The 27503-nt window shown below is 42.7% G+C and overlaps 1 protein-coding gene across 4 annotated transcripts in view; it reads left to right on the top strand.

The window, feature by feature from the left end:
- The window catches only part of WDR59 (WD repeat domain 59), a 103685-nt gene that overhangs the window by 6877 nt on the left and 69305 nt on the right, over positions 1-27503 (top strand). For 3 of the 4 annotated variants that reach the window (XM_077890493.1, XM_077890489.1, XM_077890495.1), the window contains exons 2-3: positions 18763-18812; positions 23274-23409. In XM_077890493.1, the coding sequence (XP_077746619.1) occupies positions 18763-18812; positions 23274-23409 (186 nt within the window). The remainder of the gene's footprint in view (positions 1-18762; positions 18813-23273; positions 23410-27503) is intronic. The other variant, XM_077890494.1, reaches the window with a different exon arrangement.

Raw genomic sequence — 27503 nt, 5'->3', positions numbered from 1 at the left:
AGGACCCAGGATCATGACCTGAGCTGAAGGCAGACACACAACCACGAGCTACCCAGGTGCCTTGTCTTTTTTTTTTTTTTTTTTAAAGATTTTATTAGACATTTTATTTATTCATGAGAGACATGGAGAGAGAGGCAGAGACAGAGGCAGAAGGAGAAGCATGCTACCTGCGGGGAGCCTGATGTAGGACTCGATCCCAGGACCCCAGGATTACAACCTGAGCCAAAGGCAGATGCTCAACCACTGAGCCACCCAGGTGCCCCATGTGTGTATGACTTTTAAATATACAGTACTTCCTTATTTTCTGGCACTAAAGATGCTTAACTCTTATCATGTATATTTCCTGCCACCATTCCTAAATTAGCCGTTTCTCTGAGGGTTCTGGTTTCTTTTATTGGAGAATGACATTAGAAACCAAGATGTAGGGTGTTACTGCTTCTAGGCACTCTCATCCGACAAAACAGGAGATATATGTGTGTTTGCTAATCCATGTATATATACATATGCCTGTAAATATTTCCTTATGTAGTCTATATTAAGCTGGATATGAGTTCATGCTTAACATCTTCTGCTCTAATGTGTTACACAAGTGTCATTGATTGGCCCCACCCTTTGCTTGTCAGTAACCTTCCACCACTACCCTCTGGGCCCCTGCCATCCTCCACCCATTTACTCATTCATTCCAAAAGACATGGATAGTGGTTTCAGTGTACCCTCATAGCAGGGACTTTATCAGATAGAGCACAGTGCCTATGCACAGTTCTTCTCCCCTTTAGTCTTACAGACTCAGATTTTCATCATTTTTAAGCAACCTTTTTTACTTCTCCACACTGTGGTCTAGTCTTGTATGTGTATTTTTTTTTAAGATTTTATTATTTATTTATTTTTTAAAGATTTTATTAGAGAATGAGTTGTGTGTGTTCTTGTTGGGAGGAGGAAGGGGAGTGGCAGAGGGAGAGGGAGAGAATCTTAAGCAGACTCTGTGCTGAGCACAGAGCCAGACACTGAGCTTTAATCTCACGACCCCAAGATCATGACCTGAGCTGAAATCAAGAGTTGGAAGCTTAACTGACTGAGCCATCCAGGCACCTCTTAAGATTTTATTTTATTTATTTATTTTAAAAAATATTTTATTTATTCATGAGGGAGAGAGAGAGAGAGAGCGCGCATGGCAGAGACACAGGCAGAGGGAGAAGCAGGTTCCATGCAGGAAGCCTGACATGGGACTTGATCCTGGGTCTCTAGGATCAGGCCCTGGACTGAAGGCGGCACTAAACCACGGAGCCACCCGGGCTGCCCAAGATTTTATTTTTAAATAATCTCTACACCGAACATGAGGCTTGAACTCACAATACCAAGATCATGAGTCCCATGCTCCACCAACTGAGCCAGCCAGGTGCCCCTGTGGTCTAGTCTTTATGAATGATCTTTTTTTTTTTTTTTTTTAAAGATTTATTTATTTATTTTAGAGAGAGAGTTGGGGGAGGGGGCAAAGGAAAAGGGGAGAGAGTCTTAAGCACACTGTGCTAAGTAGGGAGCCCAACATGGGGATTGATTTTAGGATGCAGAGCCCAATTCCAAGCTTGAACTCATGATCTCATGACCCTGAGATCAAAACCTAAGCTGAGATCAGGAGTCCAATGCATAATCAAATGAGCCACTCAGCCACCCCATAAGGCATCGATCCCGGGACCCCAGAATGGCGCCCTGGGCTGAAGACAGGTGTTAAACTGCTGAGCTGTCCAGGAATCCCCTCTTTTAATGACATGCTAAAATATTTTAGCTTAAGAATTATTTTATTAGGCATATATCACACATGTGAGTTATATGGGTACCATGAGAAGAATATTAATAAAATGTACCCTCCACATAGCTTAAGGAATACACCATTCTAGTTAAATCTACACCCTGGATACCTTTTCCAGAACATATTCCTCTCTTTCAGACCCTTTAGAGTAAGTGAGTGCCCTGAATTCTGGATTAACCATTTCTTTGCTTTTCTCTGTAGTTTTAGCACACAGACATGTAATTACAAACAATATTTTATTTTGATTGTTTTTGACTATTGTATAGATGAGATCATATGGTATACATTTTGTGAGTCTTGCTTTTATTTGTTTGGTCCTACTGCGTTGGTTTTGAGGTTCATCCATGTTGACTACCATGCCTGTGGTTTACTAATTTTGCTGTGAAGTAGTGTTCGGTTGGATAAATGTGCCACAGTCGATTTACCCCTCTGTCATTAAACATTTGGGTGAATTCCAATTTTTATTGTAGATGATCATATATATAAATATGGTATTTATGTAGGAGTAGAATTTCTGGTCCGTGGAAAGTGCATGTTCCCCAGCTTCATCAGCAAATGTCAAATTGTTTTCCAAAGTGGTTGAGATTTTATATTTCTAGCAGTGTGCTTTAAAAATTCCTTTTGAGGGATGTCTGGGTGGCTCAGCGATTGAGCGTCTGCCTTCAGCCCAGGGTGTGATCTTGGAGTCCCGGGATCGAGTCCCACATCGGGCTCCCTGCATGGAGCCGGCTTCTCTCTGCCTGTGTCTCTGCATCTCTCTGTCTCTGTGTCTCTATGAATAAATAAAGTCTTTAAAAAAAATTCTGGGATCCCTGGGTGGCGCAGCGGTTTGGCCCCTGCCTTTGGCCCAGGGCACGATCCTGGAGACCCGGGATCGAATCCCACGTCGGGCTCCCGGTGCATGGAGCCTGCTTCTCCCTCTGCCTATGTCTCTGCCTCTATCTCTCTCTCTCTCTCTGTGTGACTATCATAAATAAAATAAACTGAAACTTTAAAAAAAAAATTCCTTTCGAGTCATATCCTTGTCAACACTTAGGGTTATCAGACATGCAAATTTCCCATCCTTTTAGCAATTACTTGAGAATCTACTGTATGCCAGGCACTAGATATATCAATAAGATGGTCTGAATATTTGTGGCCCCTCAACAGTTCATATGTGGAGCCCTGACCCTAAGATTATGGTATTAGGAGGTGAGGGCCTTTAGGAGGTTATTAGGTCATAAGGGTGGAGCGCTCCAGAGTAGGATTAGTGCCCTTGCCTGGACTCAGCTCCCTTCCCCCTCTGCCACATGAAGTTACAGGTAGGTAGCCTAGGAATGATTCCAGAGCAGAGAGCCAGTTATGTTAGCATCTTGGTCTTGGATTTCCCAACCTGCACAACAGTGAAAAATAAATTTTTGCAGTTTATAAGCCACTTGATCTATGGCAATTTGTTATAACAGCTTGAATGGACTAAGATAAACTGTACAAAATGGACAAAAATCTTTTCCCTGTCAAACTCTTCATCTGATTTCCAACTACTGGGTACAGATGAGATGGTTTATTATTTTTGGGTTTAATTTATATTTTCCTGATTATTGATGAAGATAAATATCTTTTCATATATTTAATTGGCAATTTGTTTCTTCCATGAAACGCCTGTGTCTTATGTCCTTTTTAAATTTTTTTTCCTTTTTAATTTTTAATTTTTTAATTTTTATTTTTTTTCTTTTTAATTTTTAAAAAGATTTTATTTATTGAGATAGAGAACACGTGCAAGCACATGAGCCGGGGGTGGGGGTTAGGGGGGCAGAGGGAGAGGGAGAAGCAGGGTCCCTGCTGAGCAGGGAGCCTGACAAGGGGCTTGCTTGATCCCAGGACACTGGGATCGTGACCTGAGCCAAAGACAGATGCCTAACTGATGGAGCCACCCCGGTGCCAACAAGTGCTTTTTTTTATTGAACTCTTTTTTTTATAGATTAGGAAGAATTAAATTTTTTTTTTTTCTGGATTCTAATCTTCTTTTGGTCACCTGTCTTACATATATATAGTCTCCCAGGTTGTGGCTTGCCTTTTTGTTGTCTTGGTGGTATCTTCTGATGAACAAAAGCGTATTTTTAATGCATTTGAGTTTATGGATTGTGCTTTCTCAGTCTTTTTACGAAAAATCTATATCCTGGGTTCATAGAGATATTCTCCAGTAATTTTTTTTCTTGCTGCTCAGTTTCTTGCTTCTTGAAATGAAAAATGAGGCATCTCAGCAGAAAGTGTATTCCCTGCTCCCCTAATGGTGGGTGACTTACTGGTCTCAGCATTACTGCAACTCTTCCAGACAGGTAAAAATTGAGGCCTTTTTTTTTCTTTTGCTCTAAATAAGCAAAAAACAAGACACAACTTGGCAAATTTTTTAGCTAAGAGAAAAGTTACAAGTAGTTAATAGTTCAGACGTTTTCCTGGAGGAATCCAGTGTTGGTCCTTGCTAGTTTCACATAAAGTTCATTTTTAAAACTGTGGGTGCGGAAGGGCATAGTAGGGCTGGTTTTGGTGGACGTGACTCTTATGTTGTAATTGCTGTAAATTTTTTGTTTTCTAGAAAATTTGGTATCAAAATGCAGGAAGGAATGGGGGAAGAGTAGGGTACACGCAAGAGTTCAAGGGTATGGAGCTGGAGTGCCAGTGTCAGGATCCAGGTTATGTCAGCTCTCTGCCATGTGATCTTGGGCAAGTTAGTTTCTTTTTCTTTTTTTTTTTTTTTTTTAAGATTTTATTTATTTATTCATGACAGAGAGAGAGAGGCAGAGGGAGAAGCAGGCTCCGTGCAGGGAACCTGATGTGGGACTCAATCCTGGGTCTCCAGGATCACACCCTGGGCCGAAGGTGGCGCTAAACCGCTGGGCCACCAGGGCTGCCCAAGTCAGTTCCTCTTAAGTCTCAATTTCTTTACCCATAAAGCAAGAATAATAGTATTTGCGGTGTTCAGGATTTCCCACACCATGCCTTGTTTCACTAGGAGGATTTCCAGTTGTATTTGTAGTTATGATTTATTACAGTGAAAGGACCGAAAGCAAATTCAGAGTGGGAAAGCACTTGGGGTAAAGTCTGGAGGGAACTAGTGCAAGAGACTTTTCACCATGGAGTCTCCAAGGACATGCTTAATTCCTCCAGCAATGAATTACGGCAATACATGGGAAATGTTACGGGGGAAGCTCATTAGAGACTCCGTGTCCAGGGTTTTTCTTTGGGGCTGGTCACATAAGTACCCTCTGGCTATCGTGAATCACAACTCCACACCCTCAGAAGGGCGGCAGGTGCTCAGCAGAAACCACATCATTTGTACACACAGTGTAGGCACAGTGAGCCATTCTTATCAGTTAGGGAATGGTGGGAACACTCCAAATCCCTAGTTCCCAGACACCAGCCAAGAACCAGCCTTGCAAGCAGGCCTTTCTGAGGCTAGCAATCTCGTGCCTGCTACGCTAACTCTTTCCTGCAAACCATCTGACAGTTACTGTGAGGATCACGTGAGATAGTCCATGTAGAGTGCTTAGCATAGTGACCAGCATACATTAAGTACTTGAGATGGGTTAATTATTATGATTATTACTAGAAAACTTGTGTAAGGAAGCAACAAATGGCCTGACAAAATCCTCTTAATGGAGCTGAGAGGACCTTTGGAAGACAGCTCATCCACTTTCTTTGAAGATTTTATTTATTTATTCATGAGAGACACAGAGAGGCAGAGACACAGGCAGAGGGAGAAGCGGGCTCCCTGCCGGGAGCCCCATGCGGGACTTGGTCCCAGGAACCCAGGATCATGACCTGAGCCAAAGGCAGATGCTCAACCACTGAGCCACCCAGTTGTCCCCCTCATCCTCTTTCTTTCTTTCTTTTCTTTTCTTTTTCCTTCCTTCCTTCCTTCCTTCCTTCCTTCCTTCCTTCCTTCCTTCCTTCCTTCCTTCCTTCCTTCCTTCTTCCACTTTCTTATTTTACAGATGAGTAACCTGGGACCCAGGTTAGGTGATTTTCCTAGTGATACCCAGTGTGCCAGGTTAGCTATGGGAACATGAGAATGTTTTCTCATTTTAAAGAGGGAGACTTCCCAGGAAATGCCCATTGTACTGAGCGTGTGAACACAACCTCGGATACACACCTCTAGAAGGCCTTAGATGAGGATGGTTCAAAAGTGGCCTTGGCAGCAGTGTCTGTCTCTGATTTTTAAAGAGATTGGATCTTGTCATTTGAATTGCTCTGATCCTCTTTCTGTCAGTGGGTTTCAGTTTGTGATTTTATTCTGTGAAATCTGATAGTACAGTCGTTGTTCAGGCATGTGATAAACTGATTTTCAGAAGACTGACCTAGCTCTGATTTCTTGTAGATTGGATGTTTCTACTTTGCATCATTTGGAAGGACAAACAGGCAAAGTGTTTTCATATTTTTGAACAGCTCTTTCTAATTCAGCTGGGGTTAAAAAAGAAAGAGTTGATTTCTCTCCTAGTCCCTTCAAATGAACAAACCCTAGATTTTGTTCTGCAGATAGCAGTGGGCTTTATAGAGAGGCTTTCCTCTGCTTTGGATCAGGGTAGAGAGATAGCCCTCTGAAGCTATATATTACAGATTCTTCCCAGAGAGACAAACTTTCTAATAAAACCATTGTGTTTGTGCCAAAATTTAGCTATAAATCCAAAATGGATTGGTAATGCAGTCGATCTCCAAATCCAGTGTCACTTGTTGTAAAGTATCATACTTGTCCAGAGGATGAAAATGTTATAGCATAAGCCTTTTTTTGGGTAACAGTTTTATTGAGATATAATTCACATATCATGTAATTCACCTGTTTGAAGTGTCCATGATTCTGTGCATTTCAGTATATTCATAGTCTAAAACCAGTCACAACATTAAAAATTTTTTAGAACATTTTCATTATCCCCAAGAAGATACCTTGTACCCTCTAGTCATCACCCCCAGTCTTCCAGCTCCTCCAGTCCTAAGCAACCACTGACCTGCTTTCTTCTCTATAGATTTGCCTATTTGGACATTTTATGGAAATAGAATCACATAATATGTGGTCTTTGTAACTAACTTCTTTCACTTAGTTTTTTTTTTTTTTTTAAGAGAGAGAGAGCACAGGGTGGGGGTGGGAGGAGGGACAGAGGGAGAGGGAGAGAGAATCTTAAGCAGGTTCCATACTTAGCACAGAGCCTGAAGTGGGGCTTAATCCCACATCCCTGAGATCATGGCCTAAGCTGAATTCAAGAGTCAGATGCTTCACCAATTGAGCCACCCAGGTGCTCCTCACTTAGGTTTTGTTTCTTTTTTAAGATTTATTTATTTATGTATTTATTTTATTATTTTAAAGACTTCATTCATTCATTCATTCATTCATTTGATATACAGAGAGGGAGAGGGAGAAGAAGCAGGCTTCCCACTGAGCAGAGAGTCAGACTTAGGGCTTGATCCTAGGATCCTGGGATTATGACTTGAGCTGAAGGCAGACGCTTAACTTTCTGAGCTACCTAGGTACCCCAAGATTTATTTATGTATTTGAGAGAGAGAGAGAAAACATGGTGTGCACATGGAGGGAGGACACCACACAGGGAGGGACACTGGGGAGGGAGAGAGAAAAATCTCAAGCAGACTCCCTTCTAAGTGTGGAGCCCAAGAGATCACGACCTGAGCTGAAATCAAGAGCCTGACACTCAACCGACTAAGCCACCTAGGTGCCCTTCATTTAGTTCTTTTTTTTTTTTAATGATTTTATTTATTTATTCATGAGAGACACAGAGAGAGAGAGAGAGAGAGAGAGGCAGACACAGGCAGAGGGAGAAGCAGGCTCCATGCAGGGAGCCCAACGTGGGACTTGACTCCGGGTCCCCAGGATCAGGCCCTGGGCTGAAGGCAGTGCTAAACTGCCGAGCCACCTGGGCTGCCCTCACTTAGTTCTTTTAAAGGTTCATCCATATTGTCATTTGTAGCAGAAGTTCAGTCCTTGTTATGATCAAATAGTATTTCATTGTAGGGATATGTCACATTTTATTTATCCATCAATTGTTGGACATTTGGGTGGTTTCTGCTTTTTGGCTGTTAGGACTAATGCTGCCATGAATGTACATGTACAAGGTTTTGTGCAGCATAAGGTTTTAAGATCTATATTGGGATAGCTAGCATTTATCAAGTACAGAGCATGTACTGTGCCAGCCATTGTTCTAGTGAACTGATTTTTACACTTAAGCAATTGCAGTCAAATGGAGGAGATGTTTCAGTAAATACAGTATTATTATAAAGTATCACAAGTACTATGTAAAGATAAGCCTTGAGTACTGTGGAAGCACAAGGAAAACACGGGCGACTCACTGGGTGTGTGCATGAGGGGGTGGGTCAGAATAATCTTCTGGGATGAGCCTGTGCTAGTCCTAAAGGACAAGAAGGAATTAGAAGCAGAGGAATCTAGGCAGAGGAAGCAGCTGGTGTAGGGGTCCAGAAGTGAGAAAGTGGTGCTTGCTTAAATTTGGAGGGCTTGAGGGAATTCATGATAAAGAATTCATCATGGTGGGAGTGTTAGGATGGGGTGGGAAGGTGAGAGATGTGAGATAGACTGTAGAAGAGCCCAATGAGGTCTTTTTTTTATTTTAATTAATTAATTAATCTTTTTAAAAGATTTTATTTTTTTTTTATTTTTTAAATTTTATTTATTTATGATAGTCGCAGAGAGAGAGAGAGGCGCAGAGACACAGGCAGAGGGAGAAGCAGGCTCCATGCACCGGGAGCCCGATGTGGGATTTGATCCCGGGTCTCCAGGATCGCGCCCTGGGCCAAAGGCAGGCGCCAAACCGCTGCGCCACCCAGGGATCCCTAAAAGATTTTATTTATTCATGAGAGATAGAGAGAGAGAGAGGCAGAGACACAGGCAGAGGGAGAAGCAGGCTTCATGCAAGGAGCCTGACGTGGGACTCGATCCTGGGTCTCCAAGATCAGGCCCAGGGCTGAAGGCGGTGCTAAACCACTGAGCAACCCGGGCTGCCCTCTTTTTTTTGTTTTTTTAAGATTATTTATTTATTTATTTATTTATTTATTTATTTATTTATTATTTATTCATAGAGACACAGAGAGAGAGAGAGAGAGAGAGAGAGAAGAGGCAGAGACACAGGCAGAGGGAGAAGCAGGCTTCATGCAGGGAGCCCAACGCGGGACTTGATCCTGGTCTCCAGTATCACACCCCGGGCAGCAGGCGGCGCTAAACCACTGCGCCACCGGGGCTGTCCCCAATGAGGTCTTAAATGACTTTTTAAAATATTTTATTTATTTATTCATGAGAGACACAAAGTGAGGCAGAGACATAGGCAGAAGGAGAAGCAGGCTCCCTGTGGGGAGCCTGAAGTGGGACTCAATCCTAGGACCCTGGGATCACAACCTGAAGCCAAAGGCAGACACTCAACTGCTGAGCCACTCAGGTGCCCTGAGAATAAAGTTCTTTTTTTAAAATATATATTTTTAAAGATTTTATTTATTTATTCATGAGAGACTGAGAGAGAGAGAGAGAGAGAGAGAGAGGCAAACAGAGACACAGGCAACGGGAGAAGCAGGGTCCATGCAGGGAGCCTGACGCGGGACTTGATCCCAGGACTCCAGGATCACACCCTGGGCCGAAAGCAGCGCTAAATCGCTGAGCCACCCAGGGATCCCCAAGAATAAAGTTCTTAATAGCCCTGTTTCTCCAACTGTAGGATGGTGGCTTTTGTGACACACTTCAGGAGTTACATGACCTTTATAAAATAAGACTACCATTGCATTAACAGTGGTGCTTGATTCTTGTTGGTCTGGAAAGTATGTAACTAATAATTTGGAAAAGACAGGCTGATGGCTAATAAAAAAATGATCAACTCCATGAGACTGTGTAAGCCTCTATACACAAATGGCAGTATCAGAACTAATGATCCCTCTCTCCTTAAAACATTGACATGACCTTCTCCTGGGCCCCCTCTTAACTTTCGACATCCTTTCCTAGTCTGTTCCTAATCAATCCATTTCTCCTATTTCTGCTTTGGCTTAGGCCCGTGTCAGTCCTTACCTGGACAGAGACACCTGTGTACCCACCAGCCTTGCTTCTCAGGACTGCTGCTGGACCCAAGGCAGGTCCTGCTGCTTGCTCACTTATGCTCTTTTAGTGGCTCCCAAAGCCCGCGGGATTAAGGACAACACCCTTAGCATGACATAAAGATCGCTTAAGGGGCACCTAGGTGCCCCTATTCTCCTTTTAAAGATACTGCTCTTGACAGGGAGCAGTTCTGAACAGTAAGTTTGTTTTCCTGCAGGCCGGAGAGGACTTTTCAGTATCTAAAAACAAAGGTTGGAAGAAGGTATGATTGGAATTTTACATTATAAAGTATGTATAAAGTGCACACATTTTGTTTCTTGGCTTTCTCTATTCTAGTTGAAGGTTTCACGCAGCAGTTAGCAAACTACTGATGTTTATTATTCTAGAAGGTATTAAAGAAATGAAGGAACTTTAGAGATGTAGGTAAATGCATGGATGATAAATCATCAAGGGAAACTACTGGAAAAATTCTTTGAGGTGTCAAAGAACACCTTGGCACATAATGGGCTGGAGGGACCCAGATTTTGCTGTGGTTCTGATGTGTCTTCCAAACAGCACACGTTCGCAGAGTACCTGTATGTACAAAGCACCTCATTGGGTGCTCTGGGAGCAATAGGATAGACCTTGCCCGGTGGCGGGGCCCCCAGCTAGTGGGAGAAGATAAATGTATACAGTTACAACTGCCACAAAGCAAGTGACAGCAGGCCTTGTGACAGAGGGATGGTGCTTTGAGAGAATGTGGAATCCCCATGGCCAACTATGGGTTAGTTTCTTAGAGGAGGGTGTGTCTTAGCATCTAAAGGTTGAGTTGAATTTCAACCGCAGAATAGGAGACAAGGAGTTTCCAGTGGAAGGAGGAGCTTAAGCACCTCTTCAGAATTGGCTTTGCTGACTTTTGAGAATGGTGAGTGCTTTGAATGGGTGTGGCCTGGGCAGGTAGAGAGGGAAGGTCAGCCTGAAAAGTTCCATCAGCATCTAAATTTGGAAGGGTCTACAGCTGAGGAGTGCCTATTTCACCATCTTCAGTGGAAAACCAAGGAAGTTTTAGAGCAATGAATTGATGTCATCAGAACTCTACTTTTAGAAATTTCGTATGGGGTGGAACAGAAAAGAGAGAGGGGAGGGACCCTGGGGTGGCTCAGTGGTTGACTGCCTTCCGCTCAGGGCATGGTCCAGGCGTTGCGGGATTGAGTCCCACGTCGGGCTTCTTGCATGGAGCCTGCTGTTTCCTCTGCCTGTGTTTCTGCCTCTCTCTCTGTGTCTCTCATGAACAAATAAAATCTTAAAAAAAAAAAATGGGAGGAGGGGAGAAAGATGCCCTATTTGGAGGGCATTGCTGTCGGCCAGGCCGCGGGTATGGACAGCGGAGGCCAGGATGAAAGGTGTGGAAACAAAAGGGGCTTGGCATGCCTTTGAAAAGTAGTATTTTGGGCGCAGCCCGGGTGGCTCAGCGGTTTAGTGCTGCCTTCAGCCCAGGGCGTGATCCTGGACACCCAGGATCATGTCCCGCGTCAGGCTTCCTGCATGGAGCCTGCCTCTCCCTCTGCCTGTATCTGCCTCTGTCTCTGTCTCTCTCTCTGGTCTCATGATTAAATAAAAAAATCTTTTTAAATAGTATTTTTAGGCACACCTGAGTGGCTCAGTCAGTGAAGCATCTGCCTTTGGCTCAGGTCCTAGAATTGAGCTCCACATCGGGCTCCCTGCTCAGTGAGGATCCTGCTTCTCCTTCTCCCTCTGCTGTTCCCCTGCCTGTGCGCGCTCTCTCTCTCACTCTCTCTTTCACTCATTTCCTCTATTAAATAAAATCTTAAAAAAAGAAAAATAGAATTTTTTATTATAAAATCATGTGAATATGTAAATAATATAAAAAATGTAGGTTCATGTAGATGAATAAAACAAAAACCCCATAGGAACAACTACCATCTAAACATTCTGATAGAGTTGAGGGGCCATTTCTGGATTTTCTCTTCTGTTCCATTGATCTATGTGTCTGTTTTTGTGCCAGTACCACATTGTCTTGATGACCACAGCTTTGTAGTACAACCTGAAATCCAGCATTGTGATGCCCCCAGCTCTGGTTTTCTTTTTTAATATTCCCCTGGCTATTCGGGGTCTTTTCTGATTCCACACAAATCTTAAGATGATTTGTTCCAACTCTCTGAAGAAAGCCCATGGTATTTTGATAGGAATTGCATTAAATTTGTACCTTGCCCTGGGTAGCATTGACATTTTCACAATATTAATTCTTCCAATCCATGAGCATGGAATATTTTTCCATCTCCTTGTGTCTTCCTCAATTTCTTTCAGGAGTGTTCTGTATTTTTTAGGGTATAGATCCTTTACCTCTTTGGTTAGGTTTATTCCTAGGTATCTTATGCTTTTGGGTGCAATTGTAAATGGGATTGATTCCTTAATTTCTCTTTTTTCAGTCTCATTGTTAGTGTATAGAAATGCCACTGATTTCTGGGCATTGATTTTGTATCCTGCCACACTGCCTAATTCCTGTATGAGTTGTAGCAATCTTGAGGTGAAGTCTTTTGGGTTTTCTATGTACAGTATCATGTCATCTGCAAAGAGGGAGAGTTTGACTTCTTCTTTGCCAATTTGAATGCCTTTTATTTCTTTTTGTTGACTGATTGCCAAGGCTAGGACTTCTAGCACTATGTTGAATAGCAGTGATGAGAGTGGACATCCCTGTTGTGTTCCTGATCTTAGGGGAAAGGTTCCCAGTGTTTCCCCATTGAGAATGATATTTGCTGTGGGCTTTTTGTAGATGGCTTTTAAGATGCTAAGGAATGTTCCCTCTATCCCTACACTCTGAAGAGTTTTGATCAGGAATGGATGCTGTATTTTGTCAAACTGTATGGTCAATTAATATTCGACAAAGCAGGAAAGACTATCCACTAGAAAAAAGACAGTCTCTTCAATAAATGGTCCTGGGAAAATTGGACAGCCACACGCAGAAGAATGAAACTAGACCATTCTCTTACACCATACACAAAGATAAACTCAAAATGGATGAATGATCTAAATGTGAGACAAGAATCCATCAAAATCCTAGAGGAGAACACGGCAACACCCTTTTTGAACTTGGCCACAGCAACTTCTTGCAAGATACATCCATGAAGGCAAGGGAAACAAAAGCAAAAATGAATTATTGGGACTTAATTAAGATTAAAAACTTCTGCACAGCAAAAACAAAACAAAACAAAACAAACAAACAAACAAAAACAAAAACAGTCAACAAAATTAAAAGACAACCTACAGAATGGGAGAAGATATTTGCAAATGACCTATCAGATAAAGGGCTAGTATCCAAGATCTATAAAGAACTTATTAAACTCAACAGCAAAGAAACAAACAATCCAATCATGAAATGGGCAAAAGACAGGAACAGGAATTTCAGAGGAAGACATAGACATGGCCAACAAGCACATGAGAAAATGTCCGCATCACTTGCCATCGTGGAAATATGAAAACCATAATGAGATACCACCTCACACCAGTGACAATGGGGAAAATTAACAAGACAGGAAATAAAAAATGTTGGAGAGGATGTGGAGAAGGCAAACCCTCTTGCACTGCTGGTAGGAACAGCCACTCTGGAAAACCGTGTGGAGGTTCCTCAAAGAGTTAAGAACAGAACTGCCCTATGACCCAGCAATTGCACTGCTGGGGATTTACCCCAAAGACACAGATGCAGTGAAACGCTGGGACACCTGCACCCCAGTGTTTATAGCAACAATGTCCACAATAGCCAAACTGTGGAAGGAGCCTCAGTGTCCATCGAAAGATGAATGGATAGAGAAGCTGTGGTCTATGTATACAATGGAATATTACTCAGCCATTAGAAACAACAAATACCCACCATTTGCTTCAACGTGGATGGAACTGGAGGGTATTATGCTGAGTGAAATAAGTCAATTGGAGAAGGACAAACATTATATGGTCTCATTCATTTGGGGAATTTAAAAAATAATGAAAGGGAATAAAGGGGAAAGGAGAGAAAATGAGTGAAAATATCAGAAAGGGTGACAGAGCATGAAAGACTCCTAACTCTGGGAAACAAACAAGGGGTAGTAGAAAGGGAGGTGGGCGGGGGTTTGGGGTGACTGGGTGACGGGCACTGAGGGGGATGAGCACTGGGTGATATGCTATATGTTGACAAATTGAACTCCAATAAAAAAAAAAAGAAAAGTTGGAAAAGAAAAAAAAATTCTGATATACCAGATGCCTGGGTGTCTCAGTGGTTGGGCATCTGACTTTGGCTGGGGTCCTGGTCCCAGAGTCCCACATCAGGCTGCCTTGAGGAGCCTGCTTCTCCCTCTGCCTGTGTCTCTGCCTCTCTGTGTCTCTCATGAATGAATACATTAAAAAAATAAATAAACATTCTGGTATACTGTCTTCAGTGTTTTTGTTTTTTTTTTTTTTTTTTTTTTTTTTTTTGATTAAGTAGCTGATTTAAGTTTCAGTTCATAGCATGGTATAAAATACCACTTTCCTTTATTCCTTTAAGCTGTCTTTAGTCTGGCCCAAGCCCCTTCCTGCTGGCTGCTGGGAAATTCTCTCACAGCCATCACTGGGCTAGCTCCCAATCTTACAGTGGGATCATGTGGCTCCCGTGGCTCTTAACCCCCTGACACCCAGACTTAGAATCTCCTGCCACTCCCTGCCTGGTGCCCTGAGATACGGAGGCCTCCCAGGGGACTCCTGTCTCCTGCAGAGCACCCACATTCACTCTGGTTAGGTGTCGTTCTCTTCCTCTGCTTTCCCTCTCTCTATCCCCCCCCTTTTTTAAAATATTTTATTTATTTATTCATGAGAGACAGAGACAGAGAGAGAGAGAGAGAGGCGCAGAGATAACAGGCAGAGGGAGAAGCAGGCTCCATGCAGGGAGTCCGATGTGGGACTCGATACCGGGACTGCAGGATCATGCCCTGAGCAAAAGGCAGACCCTCAACCACTGAGCCACCCCGGCGCCGCTCTATTCCTCCTTTGAGTCAGCCTGGCACAATGCTCCTTAATGTGCTACCACTATGATGTTGGCTCCTTTTTTCTGGGGTAAGAGGAGGGACACATTAGTTAGGTGTGCTTTTGTGTGTATTTAAAAAAAAAAAAACTTCCTCTGAGGGACGCCTGGGTGGCTCAGCGATTGAGCACCTGCCTTTGGCTCAGGTCATGATCCCAGGATCCAGGATCGAGTCCCACATTGGGCTCCCTGCGAGGAGCCTGTTTCTCCCTCTGCCTGTGTCTCTGCCTCTCTCTCAGTCTGTGTCTCTCATGAATAAATAAATAAATAAATCTTAAAAAAATACTTCCTCTTATAAGGTGATATGGTGAGTTATGATACTCTATTTGCAATTCTGGCTCTTGTGTTTTTCCATGTCATTTTTATTTTTTATTTTATTTTATTTTTAAAAATTTTTATTTATTTATGGTAGTCAAACAGAGAGTGAGAGAGGCAGAGACACAGGCAGAGGGAGAAGCAGGCTCAATGCACCGGGAGCCCGATGTGGGACTCGATCCCGGGTCTCCAGGATCGTGCCCTGGGCCAAAGGCAGGCGCCAAACCGCTGCGCCACCCAGGGATCCCTCCATGTCATTTTTAAACGCTTTGAGAATATTGTTATGTAAATATGCACAGTTTACTTGTAGAGAACATAAATAAGCAGCTCAGTGTATAGAAGTTTTTCTGTGTTTTGGATGGATTCTGGGGGTGGAATTTTTGAGCCAAAGGGCATGACTTTTATTACCATTATCACCAGGTCACTCTTTGTTATCATACCAACTTAGTGGCTTGAAACAATACCCATTTATTTGCTCACAGTTTGGTAGGTCAGAAGTCCAGGTGCCGCATGGCTCATTTCTCTGTTTAGAGTCTCCTAAGCTGAAATCCAGGTGTCAGTTGGCTGGGTTCTCATCTGGAAGCTCAGTTGCCTAAGGAAGAATCTGCTAGAGGCCCATTCAGGTTGTTGGCAGAATTCAGTTCCTGGGGGTTATAAGACTGAGGTGCATCCCTGTTTTCTTTTCTTTTCTTTTTTTTTTTCTTTTCTTTTCTTTTCTTTTCTTTCTTTTCTTTTTTTTCTTTTTTCTTTTCTTTTCTTTTCTTTTTTCTTTCTCTTCTCTTCTCCTTCCTTCCTTCCTTCCTTCCTTCCTTCCTTCCTTCCTTCCCCTTCTCCCCCCTCCCCCTTCCCTCTGACTCCCTTCTTTCTTCTTTCCTTCCTTTCATTTTTGAAGCAAGCTGTACTCCCAACATGGGGCTCAAACTCATGACCCAGAGATCAAGAGTCACATGCTCTACCAATTGAACCAGAGCCAGGTGTCTCTCTCTCTCTCTCTCTCTTTTTTTTTTAGTTTGTTTATTTAAAATAGGCTTGATGTCTTTTATTTTATTATTTAAAAATTTTATTTATTAATTTTTTTAGTGATCTCTACATACAGCATGGGGCTCAAACTTAACAACCCCAAGATCAAGAGTTACAGGTGGTTTCGGCTGAGCTAGAGAAGTGCCCCATCCCTTTCCTTTTTCTTTCTTTTTTTTTTTTTAAGGATTTATTTTATTTGTTTATTTGAGAGAGAGAAAGGGAGGGAAGGAGAGAGTGTACCTGAGAGCAAGGGTTGGGGGGTAGGGGCAGAGGCACACTCAGCATGGATCCCACAGGGATCCCATGGATCCAACAATCCTGAGATCATGACCTGAGCTGAAATCAAGAGACGTCCAACTGACTGAGCCACCCAGGCACCCCAAGGTCCCTGTTTTCTTGCTGATTATTATTTAGGGGTCAGTCACTGTTGGCTCCTAGAGGCCACTTTTAGGGCCCTGCCATGTGGTTTCACCTTCTCCGTAGCCAGCAACAACCTTTCTCACATTAAAGGCCTCACCCTTAGTATCTCTGACTGCCCTTCTCTATGACCTCAAGATTTATTTTTTTTTATTGTTTTAATTATTTATTTATTTATTTATGATAGTCACACAGAGAGAGAGAGAGAGAGAGAGAGGCAGAGACACAGGCAGAGGGAGAAGCAGGCTCCATGCACCGGGAGCCCGACGTGGGATTCGATCCCGGGTCTCCAGGATTGCGCCCTGGGCCAAAGGCAGGCGCCAAACCACTGCGCCACTCCCCCCCCCCCAGGGATCCCTGACCTCAAGATTTAAAGGGCTGATGGGATCATATTTCTCTGTCTCCCCACAACCATCAAGAACTTTTCATCATCTCAAACAGAAACTCCGTGCTTATTAATTGGTAACTCCTTATTCCCCACTCCCTGCCCCCTCAGCCACCTGTATTCTTCTTTCTGGTTTTATGAATTTACCTATTTTCAGTACCTCATGTAAGTGGAATCATGCAGTATTTGTTCTTTTGTGCCTGACTTGTTTCATTTAGCATAACATTTTCAAGGTTCATCCATATCCTAGTGTGTAGGCCGTTGTGTGTGTGTATACCACGTTTTGTTTATCCATTCACCTGCTGATGGCCCTTGGATTGTTTCAGGTCTCTATCTTAAGGTCACCTGACTTGGGACCTTAATCACATCTGCTAAAACCCTTCAAAGCAGCATCTAGATTACTGTTTGAACAACAGGGAGAGAGAGTGAGTGTGAGTGTGTGTGTATGTGTGTTGTGTGTGTGTACCAATGGCTGAGAGTGCTGGGACCACCTTCGGGTTCTGCCTACACATGCCCTTTAGGAAGATTGTAGTACTTCTATTTTTTTTTAAATTTATTTATTTATCCATGAGAGACACAGACAGATGCAGAGAGAGAGGCAGAGACACAGGCAGTGGGAGAAGCAGGCTCCATGCAGGGAGCCCGATGTGGGACTCGATCCTGGGTCTCCAGGATCACGCCCTGCTGAAGGCAGCGCTAAACCGCTGAGCCACCGGGGATGCCCATGAGGATTGTAGTACTTCTAATTGGAGGTACCATCTTGCCTTCTTTCATACGTTTATGTATAAGTTGTTCAGAAGAGTGTGGGAATCGCATCTCCTGTCACTGCCTCCCTTTCCAGCTGGGCTCTTCTCCGCTCACAACTCTAGTGGGATGGAGGATGCATGACAATCGCTTTCTATCGTCCAGTCAGAGTGCTCTGGCTTTTTGTCCCCCATATAGTACCTGTGACTTATTTCTTGAGGGTGTGTGAGAGTGAGCAATAATGTCCTGACAGCACAGCAGGATTTGGACTTGTCCATATAAGAGAATTTAGGGCTGTAACTGCCATGATGAAAGTCAGCCTCATGCTTCAGCCTGAGTGCAGATTCATTTGATTCATTCTGGTCTTTAGGCATTTGGACATTGGATCCTGAAAAGATGGTGCTCTCTAGGAACTGAGAGACCTGGGAAATGGAAATCATTAGAATGTGCTAGAAATCTCAGATTAAACGGGAGATGATCATCTCTATAACAAGACTATGACCATGGATTCAGCATGGGTGGTGGTTGAATATTACCACTTTCCTTGCTTGGAGAAGGGGTCCATGCCCTTTGGAAAGGTGTGCAGGTGGGGTGGAGTGGAATGATATGTATGTGTTTGTGTGTGTGATGTCCCATGTTAGGTTTTGCTTGGAAGCGGCTCTCAGTAGCTCTGTTAGCTCTCAGCTAGTTAGATACCCTAAGGGTCCTAAGATTATGTCTTTTCAATTTAGAATATACCAGCTTGCTTGTGTGTAATCCTGGTGTCAGGGAACAGATAACAACTGCCCTATTGTGGAAGGTGAGTGTGAGATATGGATGAGGATTAGAAGGCCGGTAAAGCTTCCATTGTAAATACCTACCAGCTGGGGACTTACCCGGGCCATGGGATGGAGACCCAGAGGTGACTATCTGCCTGTCTTCCTCAACCTGAGCTGGCCTTGCTGGCAGAACTGAATATATGTTCTCTCTCATAGGCAACTGCAATGTCTGTGGACTGTCTGGGGCAGCATGCCGTGCTTTCCGGGTAAGTGAGCTTGCACTGTTTCTCTGCTGCGGTTTCTGGGAACAAATTACAAATGAAGAGATTTCTGGGAAGTTGGAAAATACTCTTTCTCTTTAAGCATTGTGGTCATAGAGTTTAGTTCTACAATCCTAGACTTTGAGGGTATTTAGAGGGATTCTTTGCAGTTTATTTTTGTCTGTGCCCTAACATGTAAGCAATATAATTCCTTTGAAATTTTAGTGACTGGTACTTTGGTATTGTGTATGGCATGAATTCTATAGAGGGATGCTCTGTGGCATGGTATCACACAGGTAGTTATCAGGATCGAGGGCATCTGGGTTCTAGTTTGGCAATGCCATGAATTATGAGTCCCAGGACATTTATCCAGTCAGTCTCCCTGGACTTTGGTTTTCTCATGAAGGAATTTGATTTCATTATGAAGAAATTGAACTACATAATTTCTGTAGTGTTTTCTGGCCAAGCATCTTTAAGATTCTGGCAACTAGGTGCCATTTGCTAAATCACTCCAGTACCAGTGTGATGTCACTTAATGGTCAGAGGCACCCCTCTCTTTTCATATTCACTATCTCTCTAAATTTGCTATATTTTCATTAACTTAGTTGTTTATGAACTTACTTAAAAATTCTTTTTAAAGATTTTATTTTTAATAATCTCTACACCCAAGGGGCTTGAACTCACAACCCCAAGATCAAGAGTCAAATGCTCTACTGACAGCCAGCTAGGCGCCCCAGAACTCATTTATAAATTAAAGAATTATTTTCTATTTCATTATTTTATTTTGAAATAATAATTTACCTTAAAAAACATAGCAAACATTTAAATAATTCAAAAGGCTATATATTGAGAAGTAAGTTTTCCTCCTTCTGTTGGCCCACCTTCCCCCGAGATTGTTACCGATACCATTTTCTTATGTCACTCTGGATGCATAGGTAAGTAACAATTGATAATGTCTCTTTACTGTCCTCTGCATTCAGTTAAAAAAAAAAAAAAACAGCTTTATTGAGATACAATTCACAGACCCGTTTAAAGTGTGCAGGTCTATATATAGTTGAAAAAGCCAGTATAGCGTTACAAGGATTATATTGTCAGACTGCAGAATCCTACCTCACCTTTCCCCCTCGCCTGATTCCACTCACTAGAAGCAACTCATTGAGACTCTTTTAACTGTTTCTTTGAGGTTGCCTCTGTTTTTCCAAATAGTATATATATACTTGGTATCTTGAATCATCCATCATAGATGTAACAAATTGACTTCTTAAAACAGATGAGGATCTAGCACTTTTACTTTCCTTTATGAGTCCCTTACATGACCTTCCCCTCTCCTTCTAATATGGTCATATAATAATTGCTGGGTTGAATCCGTATTTGGGGTTCTTAGACTAATTTTAAGAGGTCCTATACCAATCTGATTCTGGACTTTGTATGTGACCTATTTTTTGTCTTTGGAAGCTTTAAAATGCTATCTTTATCTCTAGTGTTACTTTTACCTCCAGGTGTGTGAAGTTTTTTACTGTGATTGCTTTGGTGTATGTCTTTTTTTCATTCATTGTGCTGGGCACTTGGAGGACCCCCCTCCTTTTTTTTTACATCATTTTTTTTATCTAAACAAATAGAGATATAACATGTACTTGGCATCATGTAGCCATATTAACAACCCATGAAATACTCAGTTGCTAAGGAATAACTTTGTCTCAAATGTTAGACTTTTCTGCATTCACTGATGTGGATATTGTCATTTGTAGCATCTGAGGTGGGAATGGGGATCACTTCACTGGAAATCAGGCAAACATTCCTGCTTGGCTGTGTTCTTAGATACGTAGATTATCCATTTGATTTCTCAACATGATCTTGAAGGTACTCCATTTCATTTTCTTACATTGAGCTTGAAAATATATGAAGTCTGTACTTAAGTGAACAGCATGAGCAAATTTACAAGAATATATGTAATCCCTATTCAGGTTAAGATTCAGAGGAGTTTTTAGCGCTGTTGGAAGGCCCTTTCAGTCTGGAAGCCCGTGTCTTCCAGCTTGGAGAAATCTTCCTGCCCTGTGTCTTTCGTCATTCCCCCCTCTATGCCATGTTCTCTTAGTCAATGTTGGATATCCTGTGGGGATTCTCTGTTGGTCCTTCTTGTTTTGCATTCTGGGAGTTGCCCTCAGCTTTAACTTCTCACTGTTCTATCAGATTTCTTTATTTCAGTTATGCTTTTCATTTCCAGGAGCTCTCTCCTGTTCTCTGTCCTTTACCTTGTCTTCTGTAACCTGACAATGGTTACTGTAGGTTTCTTTTCTCTGTATTACCCCTTTGTTCTTTTTTCTCTCGATCATGTTGGTGCCTGTCTCTCATGTTTCCTCTAGTGACTGGTACTCACTGGCTCCCCATGACTATCAAAGAGTGATCAGTTTACATGTGCGATTGTGGGTTTTGCCAGAGAGAGGTCAGGTGGGATCTCTTTTTTTGGGAGGGCATCCAGATGTTGTTATCTCCCAGGTTCTGTGTTGTTAACTTGTTTACCTTTCTTTTTTTTTCTTGGGCTGGTCATTTTCCCCTGAGAAGAATCCTCTTGTCACTAGTTGTCTGAAGAGGAAAGGTCAGTGTTGTGCATGCTGAGTAGGGAAGAGGCCTGATGGTCTCACACTCCACCTTGGGCCCTGTTTTGAGCACAGCTCCTCATACTCACATGCTGCTGTGCCTCTTGTACCAGGCCTGGGGCTCTTCTCAAGTAGTTTCTCTAAAGCACATCGCCCCCCTCCCGCCAGGTGATGGAGAAGTGGTCACTCAACTCCGTGGGGTGTGCATGAACTGCCTTCCTTAGTGCTCTTTCTTTTTTTTTTTTTTTTTTTTAATTTTTATTTATTTATGATAGTCACAGAGAGAGAGAGAGAGGCAGAGACATAGGCAGAGGGAGAAGCAGGCTCCATGCACCTGGAGCCCAATGTGGGATTCGATCCAGGGTCTCCGGGATCGCGCCCTGGGCCAAAGGCAGGCGCTAAACCGCTGCGCCACCCAGGGATCCCCTTAGTGCTCTTTCAAGCCTGTCTTGTTCTGTTCTGCTTTTGGCTCTCTAGCCTTCTCTGTTCCCCTTGCCCGTAGGCTGAAGCCTCCAGCTCCTGGGCTGGGGTGGGTTCCGCAGGGTGAATCAGCTTGCCTCTCATTCTTTTCCCCTCTGTGGGCATTCAGGTGTTTGCATTCTTTCCATCCGTTACCATTTGTCCATGCACTCTTCACTTCCTCTCTTTTTTTGCCTTTGTGAGTTTCTGTCTTACATTTTTACTTACTTCAGTGGGTCTTCAGGAGGGAATGTATGTTCAATCAGGCATGTTTATCCTGAAGTGCTCACTTTCTGTGGCTCTATGTTCGCTCTGTAATGCCTCTGACCTCCCCTGATGATCACACACCCTCTCTCTGTAGCTGTCTATAGCTCTATAACCTTTCTCTGTTGTTGATACTAACGGGAAGATGCCATTGTTCTTGCTGCAGGAACAGGTGATGCCTTCAGAGGAGGTCAGAGATTCTAGATCTTTGTTCTGCACGAGAAGTTCCAGAAGTTTTGTGAATTTGTGTCTTGCCTGTGTTTCCCTGCTTCCCCCCAACCCTCTCTTGTGGGGTTTCTGCTAGAGTTCCATGTGCCATTTTAATGTGCATTTCTTATCTCTTCTGAGCAGAGAGATTAATCTTTTTCTTTATCATTGAGCCCACCCATCCTCAGGCTACTGAGATGTTGATTGACACACCAAGGATTTTTCACTTAAAGCAAAGGGAAAATAGGTGAACATAGGACCCTGTTTTCAGAGCCTTTATATTGATTGGCACCTTGAACATTATCAGTGCTTAATATGTCATTTTCATTATTATTTTACTGGTTATTATTTCCTTCTTGATAGACTTAATTGCTTACAGCAGGTAGTCTAGTTGCAAGGGAGTTTGGGATTTTCTCTAGGATAATGGGCTAAGGGGTGAGTGATGTGTGTAACACACATTTATTGAATGCAAAGGACTGTGCCTAGTGAGGAGAGATTGGAGACACGATCCACACTTCGCTCAGTCTGTTCAGGACTGAAGCCTTCCCATCAGTAGTTTTACTACAGAGATAAATGCTACAGTCAGATGCATACTGCGCCATGGGAGTAGTGTGGCAATAGGGACCAACCCTAGCTGGGCAATTGATGGGAAAAGACGGACAGACTTGGAGCTGAATCCAGTGGGTAGATGTCAGACTTCCAAGGATCCAGTGGGAAAGGCCATCTCTAGTGACAGGCTTTCACAGGGACGTGGCTTCCGCTTGCTTAACAATCACCTTGACTTCCTCTTGTCACTCGTATGCCTTTCAGAGTTGATAAATGTCATACACATCTGGGATTTTTTTGAGCATGTTTACAAACCAGATGTAGTTCCAAGTGTACTTTTCTGTATTAATGCTAATGCTGTTATATCATTATAATATTGGTGTTGTTTTCCCAGCCGCCGATTCTTATACATCGTTAATCTAGATGCCCCTTTCGAAGGTCACCGAAAGATCTCTCGCCAGAGCAAATGGGACATTGGAGCTGTGCAGTGGAATCCTCATGACAGCTTCGCACACTATTTTGCAGCTTCGGTGAGCTCATTTTAGGAGTACAGTAAAAGGCTTTTAAAAGTGTGAGCTGGAGCTGGTTAGATCTATGTTCTATGTAGACTAGAAAATGTAAACCTCATTTCTTAGGCAGAAAAGAAATGTGGATGATTCTCAAAGGAAGATTGAAGCAAATTACAGACATATATGTACACATCCGCACATGTGTTTCTAGATGTGAGCAGAATTGTTGGCATCCATGGTGTCAGTTCTTACGTTTCTGAGACTTTGAGAGAGGAATGAGTAGATACCTCCATTTTGTGTGTGCGATACAACCTGGCAGGTAGATAACTGTCCAGTGACTCTGACCTTCATTGCTTTCAGAGGGATCAGGAGTCTCCACGTACCCATCCACTCAGAGGAAAGGATTCTGTCTTGATTGGGATTTATTAGATCAGCTAACTTCCTGAGATTTTATGTGCTTGTTTGTTTGTTTGTTTGTTTATTTTAAAAAAATATTTATTTATTCATGAGAGACACAGAAGAGAGAGAGGCAGAGACATAGGCAGAGGGAGAAGCAGGCTCCTCACAGTGAGCCTGATGCGGGATTCAATCCTGGATCTGGGGATCACGACCTGAGCTGAAGGCAGGCGTCCCTTATGTGCCTGTTTAGATGTGAATAATTAGGTTTTCCAAGGGATTCATGTCTAAAAAAGGATCTGGGCTAGATCATCTCATATGTTTCACCAGATTCTTTATCAGCATTCTGTTCTTCTAGAACAATTAGAGATCTAAACGTTTGGCTCCTTTTGCACTGGGCCAGGAGGACAGTATTTAAAAGGAACCCTTCTTATCATCCAGGAGATGCAACCATTCGCGATGCTTTCTGGGTCTGTTCTTATCAGAAATGACAGTCTGTGAGAGGAAAGCATCTGAGGAGAAGGAAAGAAGAGCAACGTTGTCAGCTTTAGAAGGAACAAAAAGCTGCTCTTCCCCGTCATTTCCAAAATAGAATCTGACTGTCTGACTCTCACCTTAGACGTCTGAGGTGGAACTGGTTTAGGGAACTGTTCTGAAGGAGAGGGCAGGGCCAGTCTACTGCTTTCCCATTCCTGATCCCTTTCCCATGTGTTAGGAAGAATGCTCTTTCTGTTGGCTTATGCCTAGAGGACCTTTAATCCCTTCACCCTCAGCCCCTGATCATTTGTTTTTTCTGTTTGTTTGTTTGGCTTTTAAAATTTTTTTATATTTTAAGATTTTATTTACTTATTCATGAGAGACACAGGGAGAGGCAGAGAAAAGGAGGCAGGGACAGGAGAAGCAGGCTCCATGCAAGGAGCTCGATATGACGCTCGATCCTGGGACTCCAGGATCACGCTCTGAGCCGCAGGCAGACGTTCTACTGCTGAGCCACTCAGGCATCCCAGCCGCTGATCATTTGGTCCAGGATTCCTCAGCCTCGGCACTAGTGACATCTCAGGCCAGACGATTCTTTGTGGTGGGGGCTGCCCTGTGCATTGTAAGAGATAAAGCAGCATTCCTGGCCCTTGTCTACTAAGTCCCAGTAGCCTCTTTGCCCTCCCCATCATCATGACAACTGAAGATGTCTCTAGATATTGTTAAATGCCCCTGGGAAACAAAATAGTCCCTGATTGGAAACCACCGATGTAGGCTGACCAGTCAGTACTTGGCTCGAGTGGATTAACACTGCATTTGTTTATGAGTGGTGAGATAGCTTTTCTTACTTTTTTTTTTTTTGGACAATTTCTTTTCTTTCTTTTTTTTTTTTTTCCAATTTTTGTGAGTCATTTTAAAGTGGACAATTTAATGTCATTTACTACATTCACAATGTTATACAACCACGTGCCTCTCTGCTTCCCAAACATTTCCATCACTCCAAAGTAAAACCCCTTACCACTAAGCAGTTTCTGTCTCTTCCCCATCCCCACAGCCCCCCTCAACCACTAGTCTGTGTTCTGTCTCTGTGGATTGATCTGTTCTGGATATTTCATATAAATGGAACCATACGATTTGTGCCTATTTTCTCTGTCTTCTTTATGTTGTAGCATGTATCAGTGCTTTACTCCTTTTACAGCTGAATACTATTCCATTGTGTGGCTGTAACACATTTTGTTATTTATTTATTTATTTATTCATTCATTCATTCATTCATGAGAGAGAGAGAGAGAGGCAGAGACACAGGCAGAGGGAGAAGCAGGCTCCATGTAGGGAGCCAGACGTAGGACTCGATCCCGGGACCTCAGGATCAGGCCCTGGGCTGAAGGCAGGCGCTAAACCACTGAGCCACCCGGGCTGCCCTGTAACACATTTTAACTGTTCATTCACTGGCAGACATTTGGGCAGGCTGCTGTGAATATGGCTAAAATGAATAAATATGTGTGTACATGGACTTTTTTGAGTACTTGTTTTCAGTTCTTTTGGGTGTATACTTAGGAGTGGAATTGCAGGGTCATATGGTAAGTCTGTGTTTCACTTTTGGAGGAACTGTCAGACTGTTTTGCACAGTAGCTGAATCGTTTTATTGTCCTACCAGCAATGTACGAGGGTTCCAGTTTCTCCTCAAGAAAATTGTTTTCTCATTTTTTCCCCTTTGATTTTTAAATTACAGCCATCCTATGGGTATAGAGTGGTATCTCACTATGGTTTTGATTTGCATTTCCCTAATGACTAATGATGTTCAGCATCTTTTCATGTGCCTGTTGGCCACTTGTAGATCTTTTTTGGAGAAATGTGTATTCCAGTCTTTTGCTCATTTTGGAATTGGGTTGTATGTCTTTTTGCTGCTGAGTTGCCAGATTTCTTTATATATTCTTGACACTAGACTCATAGCAGAGATAGGATTTTTTTCAAAGGTTTTATTTATGTATTTTAGATAAAGAGAGAGAAAGAGCCAGGTGAGGGACAAGCAGACTCTGCTGAGCATAGAGCCTGCTGCAGTGCTAGAGCTCATGACCCCAAGATCATGACCTGAGCTGAAATCAAGAGTCATCCACTTAACCCACTGAGCCATCCAGGTGCCCAGAAATATGATTTTCAAATATGTTTCTGATTCTATAGATTATCTCTTTATTGATAATGTTCTCTGATACATAGAAGTTTTGATTTTGATGAAGTTCAATTTATTGATTTTTTTTTCTTTTATTGCTCTTAGTTCGAAGGCAACCTTTTTCAGGAGACAGAGCAAGTTTTGGAGTTAGGGACATCTGAGGTCAAGTCCTAGCTTTGACACTCACTATTTTATCTTTAGTGCTCTCCCAACTCTCTGAGCCTCAGTAACGTGGCTGTAACACGTTACACATTGGTGATGACATCCAGTATGCAGTATAGTGTGAAAAGAGCAGAGGACAGGGCTCTTAGGATTCCTAGTATGTAGATTGGCAAATACTGGAAACGGCAGGGGATATTATAAGATGAGGGGACTTTCCTTTTCATTCCTGTTCCCATTGGAAGCTGTTTTGAATCCTAACTCTTTGACCAGGAATTTAGAATTGGAAACTGATATTTCTGGATAAAAACCTCAGAACACTGTACATAGGTCTGTCTCTGAGCTAAAATGAAAGTCAGTCTGGTAATATATAGATACTAATGTATCTGTACCTATATATCAGTTCAGAAATATATTAAATAGATTGCCTATTAGTAATCAGATTATTAAAATCTTTATTCACTTTTGGTGTATTTCATAAGCTCTTGATATTTAAATATTTTGCTGGCTTGTTGTTTCTTTTAGTGAAATATAGCTTTTTCTTTCCTCCTTTCCCTATTGTAGCGTGGTTTCTTCTGGCCAGTTTTTCCTATGTCTTTTTATTTAACTCTTTAAGAAATTCATTATAGGTGGATTTCAAGGAATCTTGTATAATTTTGCCTTCTAGGATGGACACCCCTTTGGTTTTGGTTCTGTTTTCTTTCTCATGCATTTGTATTTTTAAGGCATGATGGAAAGACTCCAGGGATTTGATATGTGGGAAGGGTGAGCTAAAAACATTTAGTGTGACAGCAGCTGGAGAGATGGGTGTGTGACCTTCAGAGTTGGGAGGTGGTCCCCTAGCAGCCAGGGGACATCTCTATAACCCATCACCCATGGGCTCAGCTGTAACTGTTCAGGGTGGGCTCACTTT

This window comes from Canis aureus, chromosome 3, assembly GCF_053574225.1.
Source record: "Canis aureus isolate CA01 chromosome 3, VMU_Caureus_v.1.0, whole genome shotgun sequence".
In the NCBI taxonomy this organism is placed as follows: Eukaryota; Metazoa; Chordata; class Mammalia; order Carnivora; family Canidae; genus Canis; species Canis aureus.
Note: the sequence above shows the minus strand (reverse complement) of the source record. Positions and strands in the feature narration are given on the sequence as shown.